Here is a 15927-nt window from a genome sequence, read left to right as displayed (position 1 = left end):
TCCAGCCTTGGCCGATTTCTGTAATCACTCCATTGCCACTGGATCGTTCCCCTCTCTTCTCAAGCACTCCCTTGTGCACCCCTTACTAAAAAAAGGTTTCTGCCGACCCAACATTCTGGCAAACTATCGCCCAATCTCTATCACTCCTTTTCTGGACAAAATCCTGGAAAAGTTGGTTTTCTCCCAGCTAATCCTCCACACTGAATCTGTTGGTTGTCTCTATGACCATCAGCCTGGCTTCGGAGCAGCCAGAGGCACGGAAACTGCACCCCTGAACACCTGTGAAGATCTGCTCTCTAATCTTGACTCTAGCTCTCCCTCTGTCCTCATTCTCCTCAACCTTTCCTCCGCTTTTGACATGGGCAACCACAATATCCTGATTACTCATCTACGCGAGACCCTTGGCATCACTGATCAGACTCTGACCTCCTTCCTCCTGGACCGACCTTCCCAGGTTCAGCTTGGGCCCTTTCTCTCCACCACCTCACTCTCCACATGTGGTGTTCCCCAGGGCTCTATCCTCTCCCGCTGGCTTTTCAATGTCTGTCCGGCCGCTTTGGCCCTCCTGATCTCTACCTTTTCCTCTAACTTTCAGTGTATTGCGGATGACAAGCAGCTCTCTTTCAGGCTACCCTTTGCCCCCTCCATGCTCATCCCTGACTGTCTATCCGCTATTCAGGCATGGTGCACCTCTAATGTTCTCTGCCTTAACATCAGTAAGACTGAGATCCTGCTCGTTGGGACCCATTCTCCCGCTTTTCCTCTCTCACTCTGGTCACCCTCATTGGACCCTCTGCCCTCACCCTCTTGTGAGGCAAAAAACCTTGGGGTCATCTCTGACTCCACTCTCTCCTTCTCTCCACACATCACAGACCTTGCCAAGAAGGCCCATTTACAGATTTTCCCCAGCAGAGGTATTCTCCCTTTTCCCACCTTCCCTCCAAACAGAGAATGGTGGGTAGATTTCTCTCCTCTGCAGGTGCCTCCCTCTGATATGGCTTCCCTGCCTCCCTCCGCTTTGAGCCGGCTCTCCTTAAGTTTTCTCCTCTTCTTTCTTGCTCCCTCTCCCCTGCTAATTTTCCCTTGCTCCTGCTCCATCTGCTGACTGGCTGCCCAGTGTCCCCTCAGTCTTACAGGACAACACCCCCCAGTCCCTGACCAGTCCCACTGCACTGGCCGCCTGGCCCAACTTGTACTGCTGCCTGACTAACCTTGCACTACCGGGCTGAGATTGCGGCCTGTAGTTCCAGCCTTCCTTGCACTTAACTCAGGGCCCTGCTGCTCTGGGTGCACTTCTCCCTGTAAACCCCCCCCCCCCGTGCGTCTTGTTGCGCATTTGCACAATCTCAATGACACAAGGCCTAGTAAGATTGTTATCTTGTCCTCCCTTTGTTCCCCCTCCCTTGCCTTGTTGCGCCTTGAAGCACTTGTGTATAAGCACATAATAAATAATAAATCAATCAGTCACCCCCCCCCCCCCCCCCCCGCTTGTGACTGCTTTCAGGAAGAGAGACTATAGCATAGTATGCAACATACAGAATATTTTTCACACATTATTGGCTCGCACACTCAAAGGTTGTTTTTTTAAAAAGTGGGATTAAAAAATGCACATTTCTATTTATTTTTAAATAAGGACTGTCCCTGAGAGAAGGGACGCTGTTGAGTAGGGCTTCTGGGCTGGGAGTATAGGTCAGGGGCAACATGCGTGTCTTAGGAACAGGACAGTGCCATGCAACACAGGATTCGAAACCCAGTTCTGTGCTTAGAGGCTGGAGTTCAGCATGAAGCGTACTGTAAAAAATACAACTTTAGGATCAAACGCAGAAAGGTTTATACTGCCTATCCCTGTCTTTCCCTCCCCGCCGCTATAAAGTTCCACATGGTATTAATGACTGTAATCACTGTTAATGTGTTTCATTTAAGTTGAAATGCCTGTAATCACTGTTAATGTGTTTCATTTAAGTGCAAATGTCTGTAATCACTGTTAATGTACCAGTGCTTGTGCAAGAGAGCTTGAGGTGGAGGTTTCGGAAAACACACATTCCCCCTACCCCCCATGCTCCTCCCCCGCCCACCCCCGGCTGTTGGCCTGGGTCATGTGTTCTACTCGTCAGAGCACATGGCACTTTGTTCATAGAAGCAGGGCAGGGGCTCGCCCGCTTCCCCAGACAGCAGACTCTTGTGGCAGGGACAGCAGCCAGTTGCTGCCCAGGCCTGCTCCACTGAGGGCCCCATTGAAGATATCAGGACACCAGAGGAGTAAATACCCCCCTCCCCCCACACGCACACACCTCTTGACTCCCCCAGCTCTGTAGTCGCTGGGATGTTTGCTTTACTGTGGTTGCTACTGGGTTCTCATTTGTGTTTACTTTTTCTCTCTAGGTTTCCACAGCACTCGGGCTTTTCAAGGTAAGGACTCTCCTGTGGCTGTGTGCATGTGTATGGATGTATTTGGTTTTTATAAAGCGCAACCTTAGCCAGGAAGACAGGCACACTACATTCTTTGGAGATATAACACCAGCGCGCCAGAAGTCTCAATACCTTGCTTATGTGGGGCCCCGGGCCACCAACCAGGACCTTTAACATGGGCGGCATTTTATGGCGGGGGGCAAGAGTGTTTGTCGTCCCCTGCAGCTTTCGTGGCACACCATGGTGTCCCCCTCATTCGGCAGGGGCCCCCTTCCTTTAGATGTCATGCCCTTCCCAACATTTTCAGCCAAGTTAGCCCACTGACTGTTACCACAGCGCCCTGCCCCTGAGAGAGGCGCCCGAACCAGAGAAGGAGATGGGGATACAGCCGAATGTGAATGATGGGCTGAGTGGGAGGGTGACTGGGAGGGGGAATAGGATGGTAGCAGGCCAGGCAGATATATGGCCTCCACTGCTCACTCTTTGTGGGAAGGCGCTGTTTTATGTTCCCTGGTGGCTGATTGGCTGGGAGAGAGACTGAGGACAGTGAGCCTGAAGTTCAAAGTGAGGACACACACAGCCTGAGGGACAGTTCGAAGTTCCGTAGGTGGGCATGTCCAAAGTGGCACACAGGGACACTGTGGAAACATTATTCCTGGCACGCCTCTAATATTGCTCCATTCTAAGTTAGCAATATGATAAAAGACATTTTAGGTATAATTATGCCTTGGTCTGTAGTAATACTTTATTTTGAGCAAAAATGATGCTCGTGCTTACTGTGTTCGACACTTGTGTTTTGTAGAATTTTGTAAGTTGCTTTCAGGCTGTGTGTACAAAATCTGCCTTTAAGGACAATATATTTAGGGATTTGCCAAAACCATTGTTACAAAAGAGAGAGGGAAATGGGGTTCTGAATCTCGTTGGCATAGCAACTAGCAATGCCATGGAATGAAATGGACAACTCACTAAAATCTCTTTTGCTCCAAACTCCCAGTACTACCCAATGAGGAGCTGCCTAACAAGATTTGCTTCAATCAGCAGCTTTGTAAGAAACATGTCAGCCGAGCTTTCCATTTTCCATTGGGCTATGTTTGGGCTGCAATCTTTTTTTTATTTCTACAGAGGCTCTCTCTCTAACCCCCCCCCCACCCAAAGTACGTACTTCAGCTTCAACCTAATAAAACCATTGTTTCAGTTCGCTGATTTTATACTCTGATGTACGACAGTTGATGTTCAGTCATTTTTTCGAATACAAAAGTTTCGAAAGGCAAACTTTCAATTTTTTTTTTCTTCGAAATGCCATTCTTTGAAATGACAATTTCTTTGAAAAAAATTCAAAAGTGCCATGGGTTAGGGTTAGGGTTGCGGCTTGGGTTAGGGTTGGGGGGTGGGAGGGTGGCGTGGGGGTTGGGGGAGTTGGGGGGACACACCCCAAAATACATTAAAACCTTGAAACGTTACATGGAGCTGAACAGTGCTGAAATTACAGCACTGGGCAGTTCCATCTAACGTTTCAACGTTAAAAAAAAAAAAGCAGTGAAATGCTACTTTTAACATGTAAAAGTGCATTTCAATTGAAACCAATCCATGACTATTGTCGACGGATTGGTTTCGAAAGAAATTCACTTTGCATGTTAACTATAGCATGTCACAGCTTTTGTTTTCGAAACTTTTGTTTTTCGAAACTTTTGTTTTTCGAATCTTTTGTTTCGAAACTATCACTATAAACCACGACGGTTCTGGTCTGCATGAGCATTCCAGTGTGTCGCATGGACGTTTGATGGTGTAAAAACTGCTCTGAACAAAGCAAGACCCGCCGAGCTCTGACTTAAAGGCACATGAACGCCTCAAATGCTGTTCTTTCCATCCTCTGTGGTTTGTGTGAAGTTTCTGAAAGAGGAACTAGGCGCTTCTTTGAAGAAAACGGTACAAGCTCTTCTTTCTACTAAAAACGTTATCCCAAGAACTCATTTGGTATGTAAATATAAAACAATGCTTATTAAAATGCTGTTACAAAGTATGGTTTTACTTAGAAGCGCAAACGTGCCAATTGCAAAATAGCTTCGGGTCATTCAACATCACACACACGTGCAGTTGCTGTCAGTAAACAGCCCCCTAAAACCTGATTAAAAAAATGAATTCAACCTCGTATTACAAGTCACTTCATAACCTCATCTTGTATTCAACCTCACCTTAAACACACAGGTAAAAACCCTCCAATACGCATCTTTCCAACAAACATTCTCTTGTAAGTCCCCGTGACTGGAAATCCAGCCCAAGGCTTCCTACCAGAAAAATTGCCATTCTTTTGGCCTCTCAAAAGTGCTTTTAATGCCACCATTAAGGGAGTCTGTTCCACCTGTCCTCCATAGTCACCCACCCTACCCCAACTCTCTTTATCCTCAACCACTCACCCAACCCCCTCTCTCTTTAACAACACCCACCCAACACCCACTCTCTCTGCTGCCACCCAACACGCACCCTACCCACACTCTCTCTAACCCCACCCACTCTATCCACTCTCTCTAGCTCCACACTACCTACCTACACTCTCTCTACCCCCCTCCACCCTGCCCACACTCCACAATCTCTCTACCCCCACCCATCCCTACCCCCACTCTCTCTACCCCCACCCATCCTACCCCCACACTTTCTACTCCCACCCAACCACCACTCTTTCTGCCCCCACCCAACCCCCCACTCTCTCTACCATAACCCACTTTATCCCTGTTCGCTGTACCCCCACCCACCGTACCCAACTCTCTTTAGCCCCCCGCTCCACACTCTCTCCACCCTCACCCACGCTACCGCCACTCACTCACCCTTCCCCCACTATCTCCACCCTGAGCCACCCTACTTCCACTCACACACCCTACCCCCACTGTCTCTACCCCCACTCACCAACCCTATTCCCTCTACCTTCACCCACCCGCCCTAGCCTCACTCTCTCAACCCCACCTCACTACCCCCACTCTCTCTACACCCGACTCCCTACACCACCCTCTCTACCCTCACCCACTCTACCAACACTCTCTCGACCCCCAACACTACCCCCACTCTCTCTACCCACACCCACCCACTGTACCCCACTTTCCCTACTCCTATTCACCCAACCTACTCCATTCTTTCTACCCCTATCCACCCACCATACCCTGGCTCTCTCTAACCCTACCCACCCCACTCCAAACACACTCCAGCTACCTGCACCCATCCACCCGACCCAGACTCTCTCTACAGACACCCACCCAGCCTACCCACACTCTCTCTACCCACACCCACCCTACCCACACTCTCTCTACTTCTCACACCCACCCTATCCACACTCTCTCTACCCCTACCCATATTCTCTCTACCATACCCAAACATCCTACCCACCCTTGTTCTACCCCCACCCAACCTACCACCACTCTCTCTACCCTCAACCTACTGCCACTCTGTCTACCCCAGCCATCCAACCTACACTCACTCTCTCAACACCCACCCACACACCCTAACCACACTCTGTATGCCCACCCACCCTAGTCCCATTCTCTCTACTGCTACCCCCTCTAACCCTAACCCCACCCACCATCTCCCCTGAGCCCTTAGCCACACTCTCTCTTCCCCTACTCTCTCTACCCCCAGCCACGCAACCTACCACCACTCAACCACCCTACCTCCACCTACCCTATCCTACTCACCCACCCTACCCCCACTCTCTCTATTCCCACCCACCATACCACCACTCTCTGTACCCCCACTCTCTCTATAACCCCAATCCACCTACCCTACCCCACTCTCTACCCCCACTCTCTCTACTCCCACCAACCCCCACTCTCTCTTCTGCCCACACCCACAATACTCCCTCACTCTCTATACATACCCCAACTCTCTATACCCTACTCACCCACCCTACCCCCAATCTCGCTTCCCCACCCACCCAACCCCCACTCTCTAATGTCACCCACCCAACCCCCTCTCTCTAATGCCACCCACCCAAACCCCACTCTTTCTACAATGCCACCCACCCTTCCACACTCTCTCTACCCCCAGTCACCGACCCTAACCACACTCTCTCTACCCAACCCATCTCACCCTACCCACACTCTCTCTACCCCATACACTCTCTACCTGAACCCAACCCCCACTCACTCTACCCTCACCCACCCTACCCCCACTCTCTCTATCATTACCCACACACCCTACACCCACTCTCTCAACCCTCAGCACCACTCTGTCTCCCCATCCACCCAACCCCCACTCTCTCTACCCCCACCAACCCACCCAACCTCCACTCTCCTTGCCCCCACCAATGCGCCCTACTCCCTCTCTCTTCACCACCAACCATCCCACCCACCTCTCTCTCCCCACTCGCCCTACCCCCAACTACAGCCACCTATCCTACCCCCTCTTTCCCTACTCTACCCTACCTCTTCTCTACCCTCACCATGCACCCTACCCCATCTCTCTACCCTCACCCACCCTACACCCTTTATTCCCAAACACACCCACCCTAACCCACCCTGCCCCCTCCATTCCCCCACCCACCTTACCCCTGCCCCCCATCTCTCATCCTTCCTCTCACACTCGCTTTACCTACCGTCTCACTCTTTCTCGCTCATATATCCTCTTGCTCATCATCATCAATGGCACCCTCTACCAATGGCCTCCTCCCTTGCTCTATTCCCCTTCCCATTCTCTTGCGCACCTGCACCCCTTATTGCATCCTCCTTTGAAACTCTGCACGTTCCTCCTTGCACCCCAGTGCCTATAAATGCAAAATGCAAAGAACCGAAGTAAACGCCAAAACCTTTGGAATTGCCAACGCTTGTTTCTGGCTAGTCTGTGATGTGTCTGCATTGACATGAAAACTGTGAGTTAATAATGCTTACACACTTGCACATTGCATTTAAAAGATGGGCATGTGAAACGATTCTGTGGTGTGAAAACAAACACATAGGGGAATGCACAGATGTCTGGTTGGCTTGTGCAGCTTACAAAGTTTCAAGCATCAGGGTTCTGTCATTTCTTTTACTGACTCCTTGATTTTGGGAGTGAGGGATGTTTAAAATCAATGTTGAAAACAAGGAAAGGGAGTGTTTAAAAAAAATGGAGTCGTGCATCGGTGCAACTTTAGACTGAGAGTGCCACCACCGGGCACCTTCCACTAAACTAGAAGAGCGACAATTAAAAACATGGGTGCATTGACAAATGAATCATGTCCAAACCGCCACCCCTAGAGGCGTCACATTGTAGCAGTAGTGGTTTAATTTGCACCTGTAGTGCTATCACGCCTTCCCAGCTAGAGAGGAGTCTTCTGGCCAGTGACAGTGTCACCAGAGCTGGGCCTGGGTATCCATCGGCTATATAACATTACTTGATGCCAAAAGGCTGAGCTGATTGGCTGAAACTGACATTTACTTTTTGCTTCGCAGGATGTGGCAAGCCTGGCTGGGACCGCATTGTGGGTGGCGAGGATGCGACTAACGGAGAATGGCCCTGGCAAGTCAGCTTGCGCAAAAACGGGGCCCACAACTGTGGTGGAAGCTTGATCAAAGACACCTGGGTGGTGACAGCAGCTCACTGTTTTTTGAGGTAAGTGTGATATCTATAGATCATGGCAACAGCGTGTGCATGATGTAATTGCCCTCTAAAAATCCTTGAGGCCTGTTAACCTTCCTCGGGTAGATTTGGTGTCATCATTAGGTATTTCAGAAAAGTTATTTTTTAGGTCTGGCTAAACAGAGCTTGAGCTCTCAGCTAGAGCGCTCACCAGTACATACTAGGGAGACCCTTGCGAGCTCATGTTGCATTGTGCTGTAAATTAAATGGAAGGCGCAAAAGCCTTGAGTAAGGCTTTAAAGTCTTCCGTTCACACCACGCAACAGTTTCAATCATTTGCATGGCGAAGAGGAGGGGCGGAACGCAACTTGCGTTTCCGCTGCCACCCTTCCTCTTCACCATACAATGCTCCAGCATTTGCGCGGCATGGATTTTCATGCCCACGCAAATGCGTTTAATTGTGATTGTGAACACTGCTTGCAGTGCAAGCATGCCATATGCGGCTCACAATTAAAAGTAAACACTGCCTGCCATGTCAGCAGGCCCAGCAGCGTTTAAACACTTTGCACGGCAAACGGCGGTGTACACACGTGTATGCTGCCTTTTGCCCTGCATGCTTGCACTCCACTGTGCAAATGACAAACTTTCTGCGGGTGGAGGGAGGGGTGTTTACGTTGCAGTGGTAACGTAATGGCTCCCTGCCATACACGTCAAAGGCTTCAGTACTCGCACTTTCGTGTTAGCCAATACTGCACGTTACTCCCAAATGTACACCCCCCCCCCCCATTGGCTCCTCACTCTTGCCGCATTACTGCTGCTCCTGCTAACAATTCTCATGGCCCTACACCCTGTGAGCACACTGCAAAGTGAAGGACCAGCTCCTCAGCGTTATCATCAATGACAGACTCTGCAGGTGTGCACTAATGATAATTCAGCATTTATATAGCGCTACGAACCCTCAGGCATTTGAGCGCTGCTTATTATTACCCACGTTGGTGGTGTTCATTTATCGACCTCGGAAGGGTGAAAGGCAGAGTTTGGCCCTGCCGGGATTCAAACCTGCGTCAGCAGGCGATGCACAGATGTTAGAGCGAGCGCTGTACTCGCTGTGCTATCGGACTGGTATAAGTGCACTAACTGCAGACATTGCAGCACTTCACTCGGTGACACACTGCAGGGCTTCATTTCATGGACAGATACTGCAACTCTTCACCCAGTGGTAGTGTCTGTGGAATTCCTCGTAGTGACAGGCATAGGTGTCCCAGAAGTGACAGGCTTCAGTGAAACCCTCTGTCGGGCCTATACGCGGCCACGGACATCAGGTGCGCACCTCGTGCGCGCGCCTCGCGGCGAATGATACGCGGGAGCCGGGGTAACAGAGAACCTTCTTTATTTAAGTGAAGGCGGCAACTGCCGAACTCCCTCCCCGCCCCTCCCCTTCCCCCGACGTCCCGTCCTGGACGTCTTAATGTAACGGCCGCAACGGCGGCCGGCCCACGCATAACGATGCGGGTGGGCTGACATCTCCCCCCTTTTTAACCTGAGGGGTGCTCCCATCTCCTTACCCCATTTCTTCTATCAGGCGGAGCGGCTTGATGCGACTCCTCTGGGGGCGCCGTGCCCCCCACGGTGTCGAGCAGTCTCTGGCCGGGGTTGCGCCGTCCTTTTCTGTCTCTGATTCCTCGGCATCTCCCTGGTAGGGTTCCTCTGAGAGGCCATCTCCGTCACTGTCTCTGTCCCATTCCCACCGCTCTCCATGGTGGGGTTTTACCCGCTTGAATTGCGAGCTGTTTCGGGTGATGGACGTGCAGTCACTTCTTTGTGCTGTGACCATTGTTCCTTTCTTATGGGTGATGATGAGGGGTTCAGGTGCGAATGTCGCTTCTTCCTTCCTGTGTTTGGGTTGTCTGACCCATACCTCATCGCCTGTCTGCATCGGATTTTCTCTCGCCCTTCTCTTTCTGTCCGTTGCTTCCTTCATTTGCGCCTTGTTCCTCTCGTCGTTGACTCTTGCCTCGCGTTCGAGGCATGTCGTGCCCTTGGGTCTTGGGTCCTCTGGTAGCCTTGTGGTGATTAGCAGGTCTGCCGGGCATATGCCCGTGGTGCTGTGTGGGGTGTGACGATACTCCCTGAGCAGTTGATTGAGGGCCTGCTCGAACGGTTTGTTTTGGATGTGAGCAATCTGTAGTGTTCTTTTGATGTTGGTCATGAATCTTTCTACCATGCCATTTGCCTGAGGCCATCGGGGAGTTATCTTTTGGTGTTGGAATCCCATGTATCGTGCAAACTTCTGGAACTGGTGGCTTATGAAGGTGGGGCCATTGTCTGATTTTATCACTTTGGGGATTCCGTATGCTGACAGCATCCGGTTGAGGGCGGGGATGACGCTCGATGTTGCACTGCTGTCCACGAGCTGGGCGTCGGGGTATCTCGAGTGTTCATCCATGAGTACCACGACGTGAGTTCCGTCATTCAATGGTCCGAACAGGTCCACAGCTAGTTCCTCCCATACTTTAGTGGGCAGCGGTGACATTTGTAGCGGATTTGGGTGTGGCGGCGGAGCTACCTGTGCACATATGTGGCATCCTCCTATGATTGTTTCTACTAGGTTGTCGAACTGCGGGAACCACACCTTCTGTCGGAGAAGCCGCTTCGTGGCTGCTATCCCGCGATGTCCTTCATGGGCCAGGTGTATCGTCCTTTCCCGGAGTGCTCTCGGAATGACGACCTTGCACCCTTTTAACAGTACCATGCCTTCCACCACTGTCAATTCGTCCCGGACTAGATGTAGTCCCTTGACTTCTTCCTTGACTGCGTCTGTTTCTGTCTTCGCTTGCTGTCTCATGAGGGTCCTTTTGTCCGTTAGAAGGCAATGTCTGACGATGCGTAATGCGGGGTCGGCTTCCGACTGCGCTGTTATCTCTGCCCATCCTATGGGTAGCGGCTCTAGGTGGTGAATGACGTAGTTGATGTACGCATCTGCGATAGAGGGTTGAGATGTCGTGGATGCCGTGGGGTGACGAGAGAGATAGTCGGCGGGATTGTCGTCCTTTCCGGGCTGGTGCTTGACCTTGAATTGGTAGTCTTGTAGCCTCAGACCCCATCTGGCTATCCTTGGTGGCATGACGGCTTTGGGATTTCCGTAGATGGTCAGGAGGGCCTGGTGATCCGTGACTATTGTGAATCTCTTGCCAAAGAGAAACAGGTGAAAATATTCGCAGGCCCATACTACCGCCAGGCTTTCCTTTTCCGCCTGGGAGTATGCCTGCTCTGTGGTCGTCAGGCTCCTGCTGGCGCATGCGACTATGTTAGCGTTTTGCGAGTCCTCCGGATCTTTTTGTGTCAGGATGGCGCCGAGGCCTACCGGGCTGGCGTCTACAATCACTTCGGTGTCGCGCCGAGCGTCGTAATACGCCATGTCTTCTGCCTGTGAAATGGCGCTTCTGATGGCTTCGAACGCCTCTTGACACTCCTTTGACCATACGAACGGCGTGTCTTTTCGCGTGAGCAGTCGAAGGGGGTTGCTGACCGTTGCATAGTCCTTCAGATATCTAGAACAATAGCTGGCTAGGCCCAGGAATGAGCGTAGGTCCGTGGTATTTGTCGGGGGGGGGTGGCGGAGTTTAGCGCTTCAACTTTTTCCGGGTCCGGCCTCATGCCTTTCTCCGAGAAGATGTGACCGAAGAACCTCAGCGACCCCTTGGAGAATTCGCACTTTGCCTTGTTTAGCGTGAGGCCGGCCTCTTCCATTGCTTGACATACTTTGTGTAGCGCCCTGTCGTGTTCTTCTTGCGTTTTGCCATATACCAGGACGTCATCTGAATAGTTCAGACAGTTTGGTATGTGTCGAATTACTTTGTGGATCTCTTCCTGGAAGATCTCGGCCGCCGACGAGATACCGAAGCTGAGTCGTTTGTACTGAAATAATCCCAGGTGGGTGACGAACGTGGTGATGTATCTGGATTCGGCTGCGATTTCGATCTGGTGGTATCCTTTGGTTAGGTCCAGTTTTGAAAAGACTCTTGATCCGTGTAGAAGGTGGATCATGTCAGTGATCCTGGGCGCCTGGTGCCTCTCTCTCTCGATGGCGGTATTGGCTCGTCGCATGTCGACGCAGAAGCGGATGGACCCGTCCGGCGACTTTTTGGGGACTGGGACAATGGGTGAGACCCAGGGGGTGGGCCCCGCCACTGGTTCAATAACGTCCATCTTGATCAGTTTGTCCAGTTCTTCTTCCACTTGTCTTTGGATGTTGAATGGAATGCCATGGTAGTGTTGGGCTACTGGTTTGACGAGTGGGTCTTTGTGCAAGTGTACTTTCCGGTGTTTTAGTTTTCCTAGGCCATGAAATAGTTTAGGGAATGTCTGTTCAATTATATCCGGCTTGGCAAAGTACTTGTGGGCCATCAACTGATAGAGGATGTGTACTAGGCCCATCTCCACCGCTGTCCGGAAGCTTAGGATGCAGCCACTGTCTGCTTCCGTTTTGAGGATGTGCAGTGGGATTCTCGCAGAGTGCTGCTTGTGAGAGCACCACGCTGTTATGGTGCCCTTGCACGGTAGGGGCGTCGTGGATCCATATGGATAGATGTCTATTTCAGCCTTAATGATTTTTGGAGGTGGAGTTAGTGCTTCATAGGTTTGTTCATTTATGATATTCACCGTGGCCCCGGTGTCTATAAGGAATTTCACCGGCGTGTTATTTACAATCAAAGTGAGTATGGGACTGTGCTGTGTGGCTGACGTATTAGTCTTGACAGCCCATACATAGCCCTTTTTCCTTTGGTCATCCCCTGATGACGGAGTGTCGCTGCTGGTGGGGGATCGCGTTTCAATGTATCGGACGTATCGTCTTCTGTGGGAGCGACGCGTGTCCTCTGATGAGCGCCTGTCGTCCCTAGAGTAGTGGCCGGATCTGCTGCTGTCCTCTCTTTTTGTCGGCTTCCTGTCGCTCTCTCCTCTGGGTTTGGGCGGGCTTTGCCGGCTGTAACGGCGTCTGTCTAGAGTTCGGGGTCTCCCCAGTGCAGTCATGGGGGCGTTCTTGCACGTGGCCCTGAAGTGGTCCATGCCACCACATGCCGCACACTGTTGTCCTAGGGCCGGGCAGTCCCCGACGTGCGGATATTCATACCTACACTTGTAGCAGGTGGCCTCTGTGCGTCTCCCGCTCTGGCTGGGGCTTGTGTATAGTTTGTTGACGGATTCTGCGGGTTCCCCTAGCTGTTGTATGGAGACTTTCCCCAGGTTGTCTAGTTGTGAGTCCACGGCGGCCTCCATGCGAGCCAGTGCTAGGATCTCTTCAAGTGACCTTTGTTTTTGCAGGAGCTGTTTGCGGAAAGGTTGCGAGATGCAGCCTGCGATCACTTGCGATCTGAGGGCTTCTTCGTTTGAATACCTATGGAATTTGCAGTGTTTTAGTTTTATGCGCAGGCGCATCACGAAATTGTCGATGGATTCGCCCTTTTCCTGCCTGGTTGTGTGAAATACATGGCGTTCGTAGTCGACGTTTGTGTGTGGGGCGAAGTATTCGGATAGTTTGGTGTGGAGTTGACCATAGGTTACTGTGTCGACGTCGAGTAACTCTCCGGCTATGTCTCTCACTGCAGGCCCAACCGCCATGAAGAGGGTGTTCTTTAGTCTTGCGTCATCGGTAAGTCCTATCGCCCCCGTGTAAAATTTGAAGTCCCTGAGCCATATCGTCCAGCGGGGCCCCAGGTTCGAGGTGTCTCTGATTTCAAAGGGGTTTGGCATGTGAATCACCTGCGCTGCTTCAGTGTGAGGGGGCTGATTGTCACCAATCCCTGGCGCGGCCGCTGCGGTGCTTGCACCTCCCGTGGAAGAGGCGGGCGTGCTAGCCATGTCCGACATCTTACCCGCTTGCCGCCGACCGGTGCGCCTTTACCGGTGGGGTGTGCCAGCGCCTCTTTGGTGGCTGTGGAGCTGTGCCTGCCGGTCCTGCCCTTGATGAGGCTGTGGTGCTATGGTAGCCGTTCCCGTGACCCTGCCGTGACAGTGGGGCAGAGTTTGCGGCCGTGGGGCAGTGTCTGCCGGTTCAGCAGCACCCCTGCTGTGGTCGTGGGGGCGTCTCTGCGTGTGATCCAGCGCAGCACCCCTGCTGTGGTCGTGGGGGCGTCTGTGCGTGTGGTCCAGCGCCGCTGTCGGCGATTTGCAGCTACCAGCTGTCGTGGAGGTGCGCCGACGCGCCAAGCCGCACGATTGCGGGCCTCCCTACGGCACACGTGGGCCGTGTTACCTCGTCGCCATTGTCGGGCCTATACGCGGCCACGGACATCAGGTGCGCACCTCGCGCGCGCGCCTCGCGGCGAATGATACGCGGGAGCCGGGGTAACAGAGAACCTTCTTTATTTAAGTGAAGGCGGCAACTGCCGAACTCCCTCCCCGCCCCGCCCCTTCCCCCGACGTCCCGTCCTGGACGTCTTAACGTAACGGCCGCAACGGCGGCCGGCCCACGCATAACGATGCGGGTGGGCTGACACCCTCATGCTCTTATTGCAGACCTTCCCTCAGAGACAATGGCAAATGCAGAGGTAGATGTTATGCGAGTGCCCGACTAAACCTCAGATTCGTCCAGTCTCACCACTGGAGCCGGATGGAACCCCTCTTCCCTGAAAACAGAAGGGGACTAGCTGATGGACTTCATTCGGGATTGCAGAATTATATATCCAGAGCACTCAAGTTGCCCTTTGCCATGCGTGCCAGATATGTTCTTTCTTGGAACTCTGGGACTTGCAGTTTTCTAAACTTAAAATGGGGAGAACAACTACAAGACCTAGAATTCAAAGGAAAAGAAACTGGCCTATTCACGCATGGCAAGGAGAAACCGAAGTGCTCAACCAAAACACGGTGTAGCTCTGTAAAGGCATACAAATAAAGTGCCACCTTTTTATACATACAGAGTGACTGGATCCAATGAAAAACTCGCAAAAAAGTATTTTCGAATGTCTAAAGATTATCCTTGCACTATGCAATTGATAATGAAACATATTTTGTAAATATACCTAACTATGCAAAATATGCTTAAACGCGTAATAAATATTCATTTTACTAAACGTAACCGTTATGTAATATTGGCATATGCAGAAAGAATATGATAATGCCACCAGAGATGAAAAAAATACATGTTTATTTAGCAGTAAATAAAAGCGATTCGTATTGTTCAGCATGTCTCTTGTCAAATTAACACAAGAGGGCAGCAAAGGATAATATTAACTGCTTGATGATTTATCAAAGGAACTCCTACAAGGTTACTTTTCACTGTGACAGGTCCGCCCTTCAACCTTTGACAGACACGATAACCCTTCACACAGTGGAAGGCACTGTAGCTTTTCACCACTTAACAGACGCTACAGACTTTCAGGAACTGACCCATTGATTGATACTACAGCCAGGCACTGCATCCCTTCTCACATTAACGGTGTCTGATGCACTTCAGTGAGAGTCAGCCATACACCGTTCCTTATTGGGATATCCCAAGGGGTGACAGACATTGACGGGCTTCAGTCAGTAAGAGACAGTAGTGCAGTGGTAGAAGTGTACCGAAAAAAGTAGTGGAACTGTGGTTTCGGCAGGAAAGAGGGTAGGCGGAAGCATAGTGCAGCATGTGAAAAGATGGTGCGGCCGGGGCATTGCAATAGTCTAAGTGACTAGTAACCAAGGCTCCTATCACAACTTTACTCTTGCACAGGACATGAATGGACAAATCCTCTATATAGAGTGGTGAACATGGTTGTAAAAAGTAGAGGAATGATAAACAGAATAAAATAAAAGTAGTGGAGGAGGGAGTGTGGCTAACCTCCATGTAGAGCAGACATGACTCCTGAGAGCTCCGTGCTGATGTGCCATGATACCTGTTCTAAGTGACTTTAAAGTGCCCCAGAACCCTACAAGTTGCTCCATTCGCCGCAGAATCTCTTCAGCAACTTTCGTACCGTCTCCCAGGCGGAGAAGAGACGGCTA

General features: G+C 51.3%; 1 protein-coding gene across 1 annotated transcript in view; it reads left to right on the top strand.

Moving 5' to 3' along the window:
- Positions 1-15927, top strand: part of LOC138580877 (serine protease 27-like) — a 232880-nt gene that overhangs the window by 92404 nt on the left and 124549 nt on the right. The window contains exons 2-3 of the mRNA XM_069651767.1: positions 2383-2409; positions 7824-7983. Coding sequence (XP_069507868.1) covers positions 2383-2409; positions 7824-7983 — 187 coding nt within the window. The remainder of the gene's footprint in view (positions 1-2382; positions 2410-7823; positions 7984-15927) is intronic.

This window comes from Ambystoma mexicanum, chromosome 3p (genome assembly GCF_040938575.1).
Source record: "Ambystoma mexicanum isolate Mex_15411 chromosome 3p, UKY_AmexF1_1, whole genome shotgun sequence".
In the NCBI taxonomy this organism is placed as follows: domain Eukaryota; kingdom Metazoa; phylum Chordata; class Amphibia; order Caudata; family Ambystomatidae; genus Ambystoma; species Ambystoma mexicanum.
This window is presented reverse-complemented; position numbering and strand designations above follow the sequence as displayed.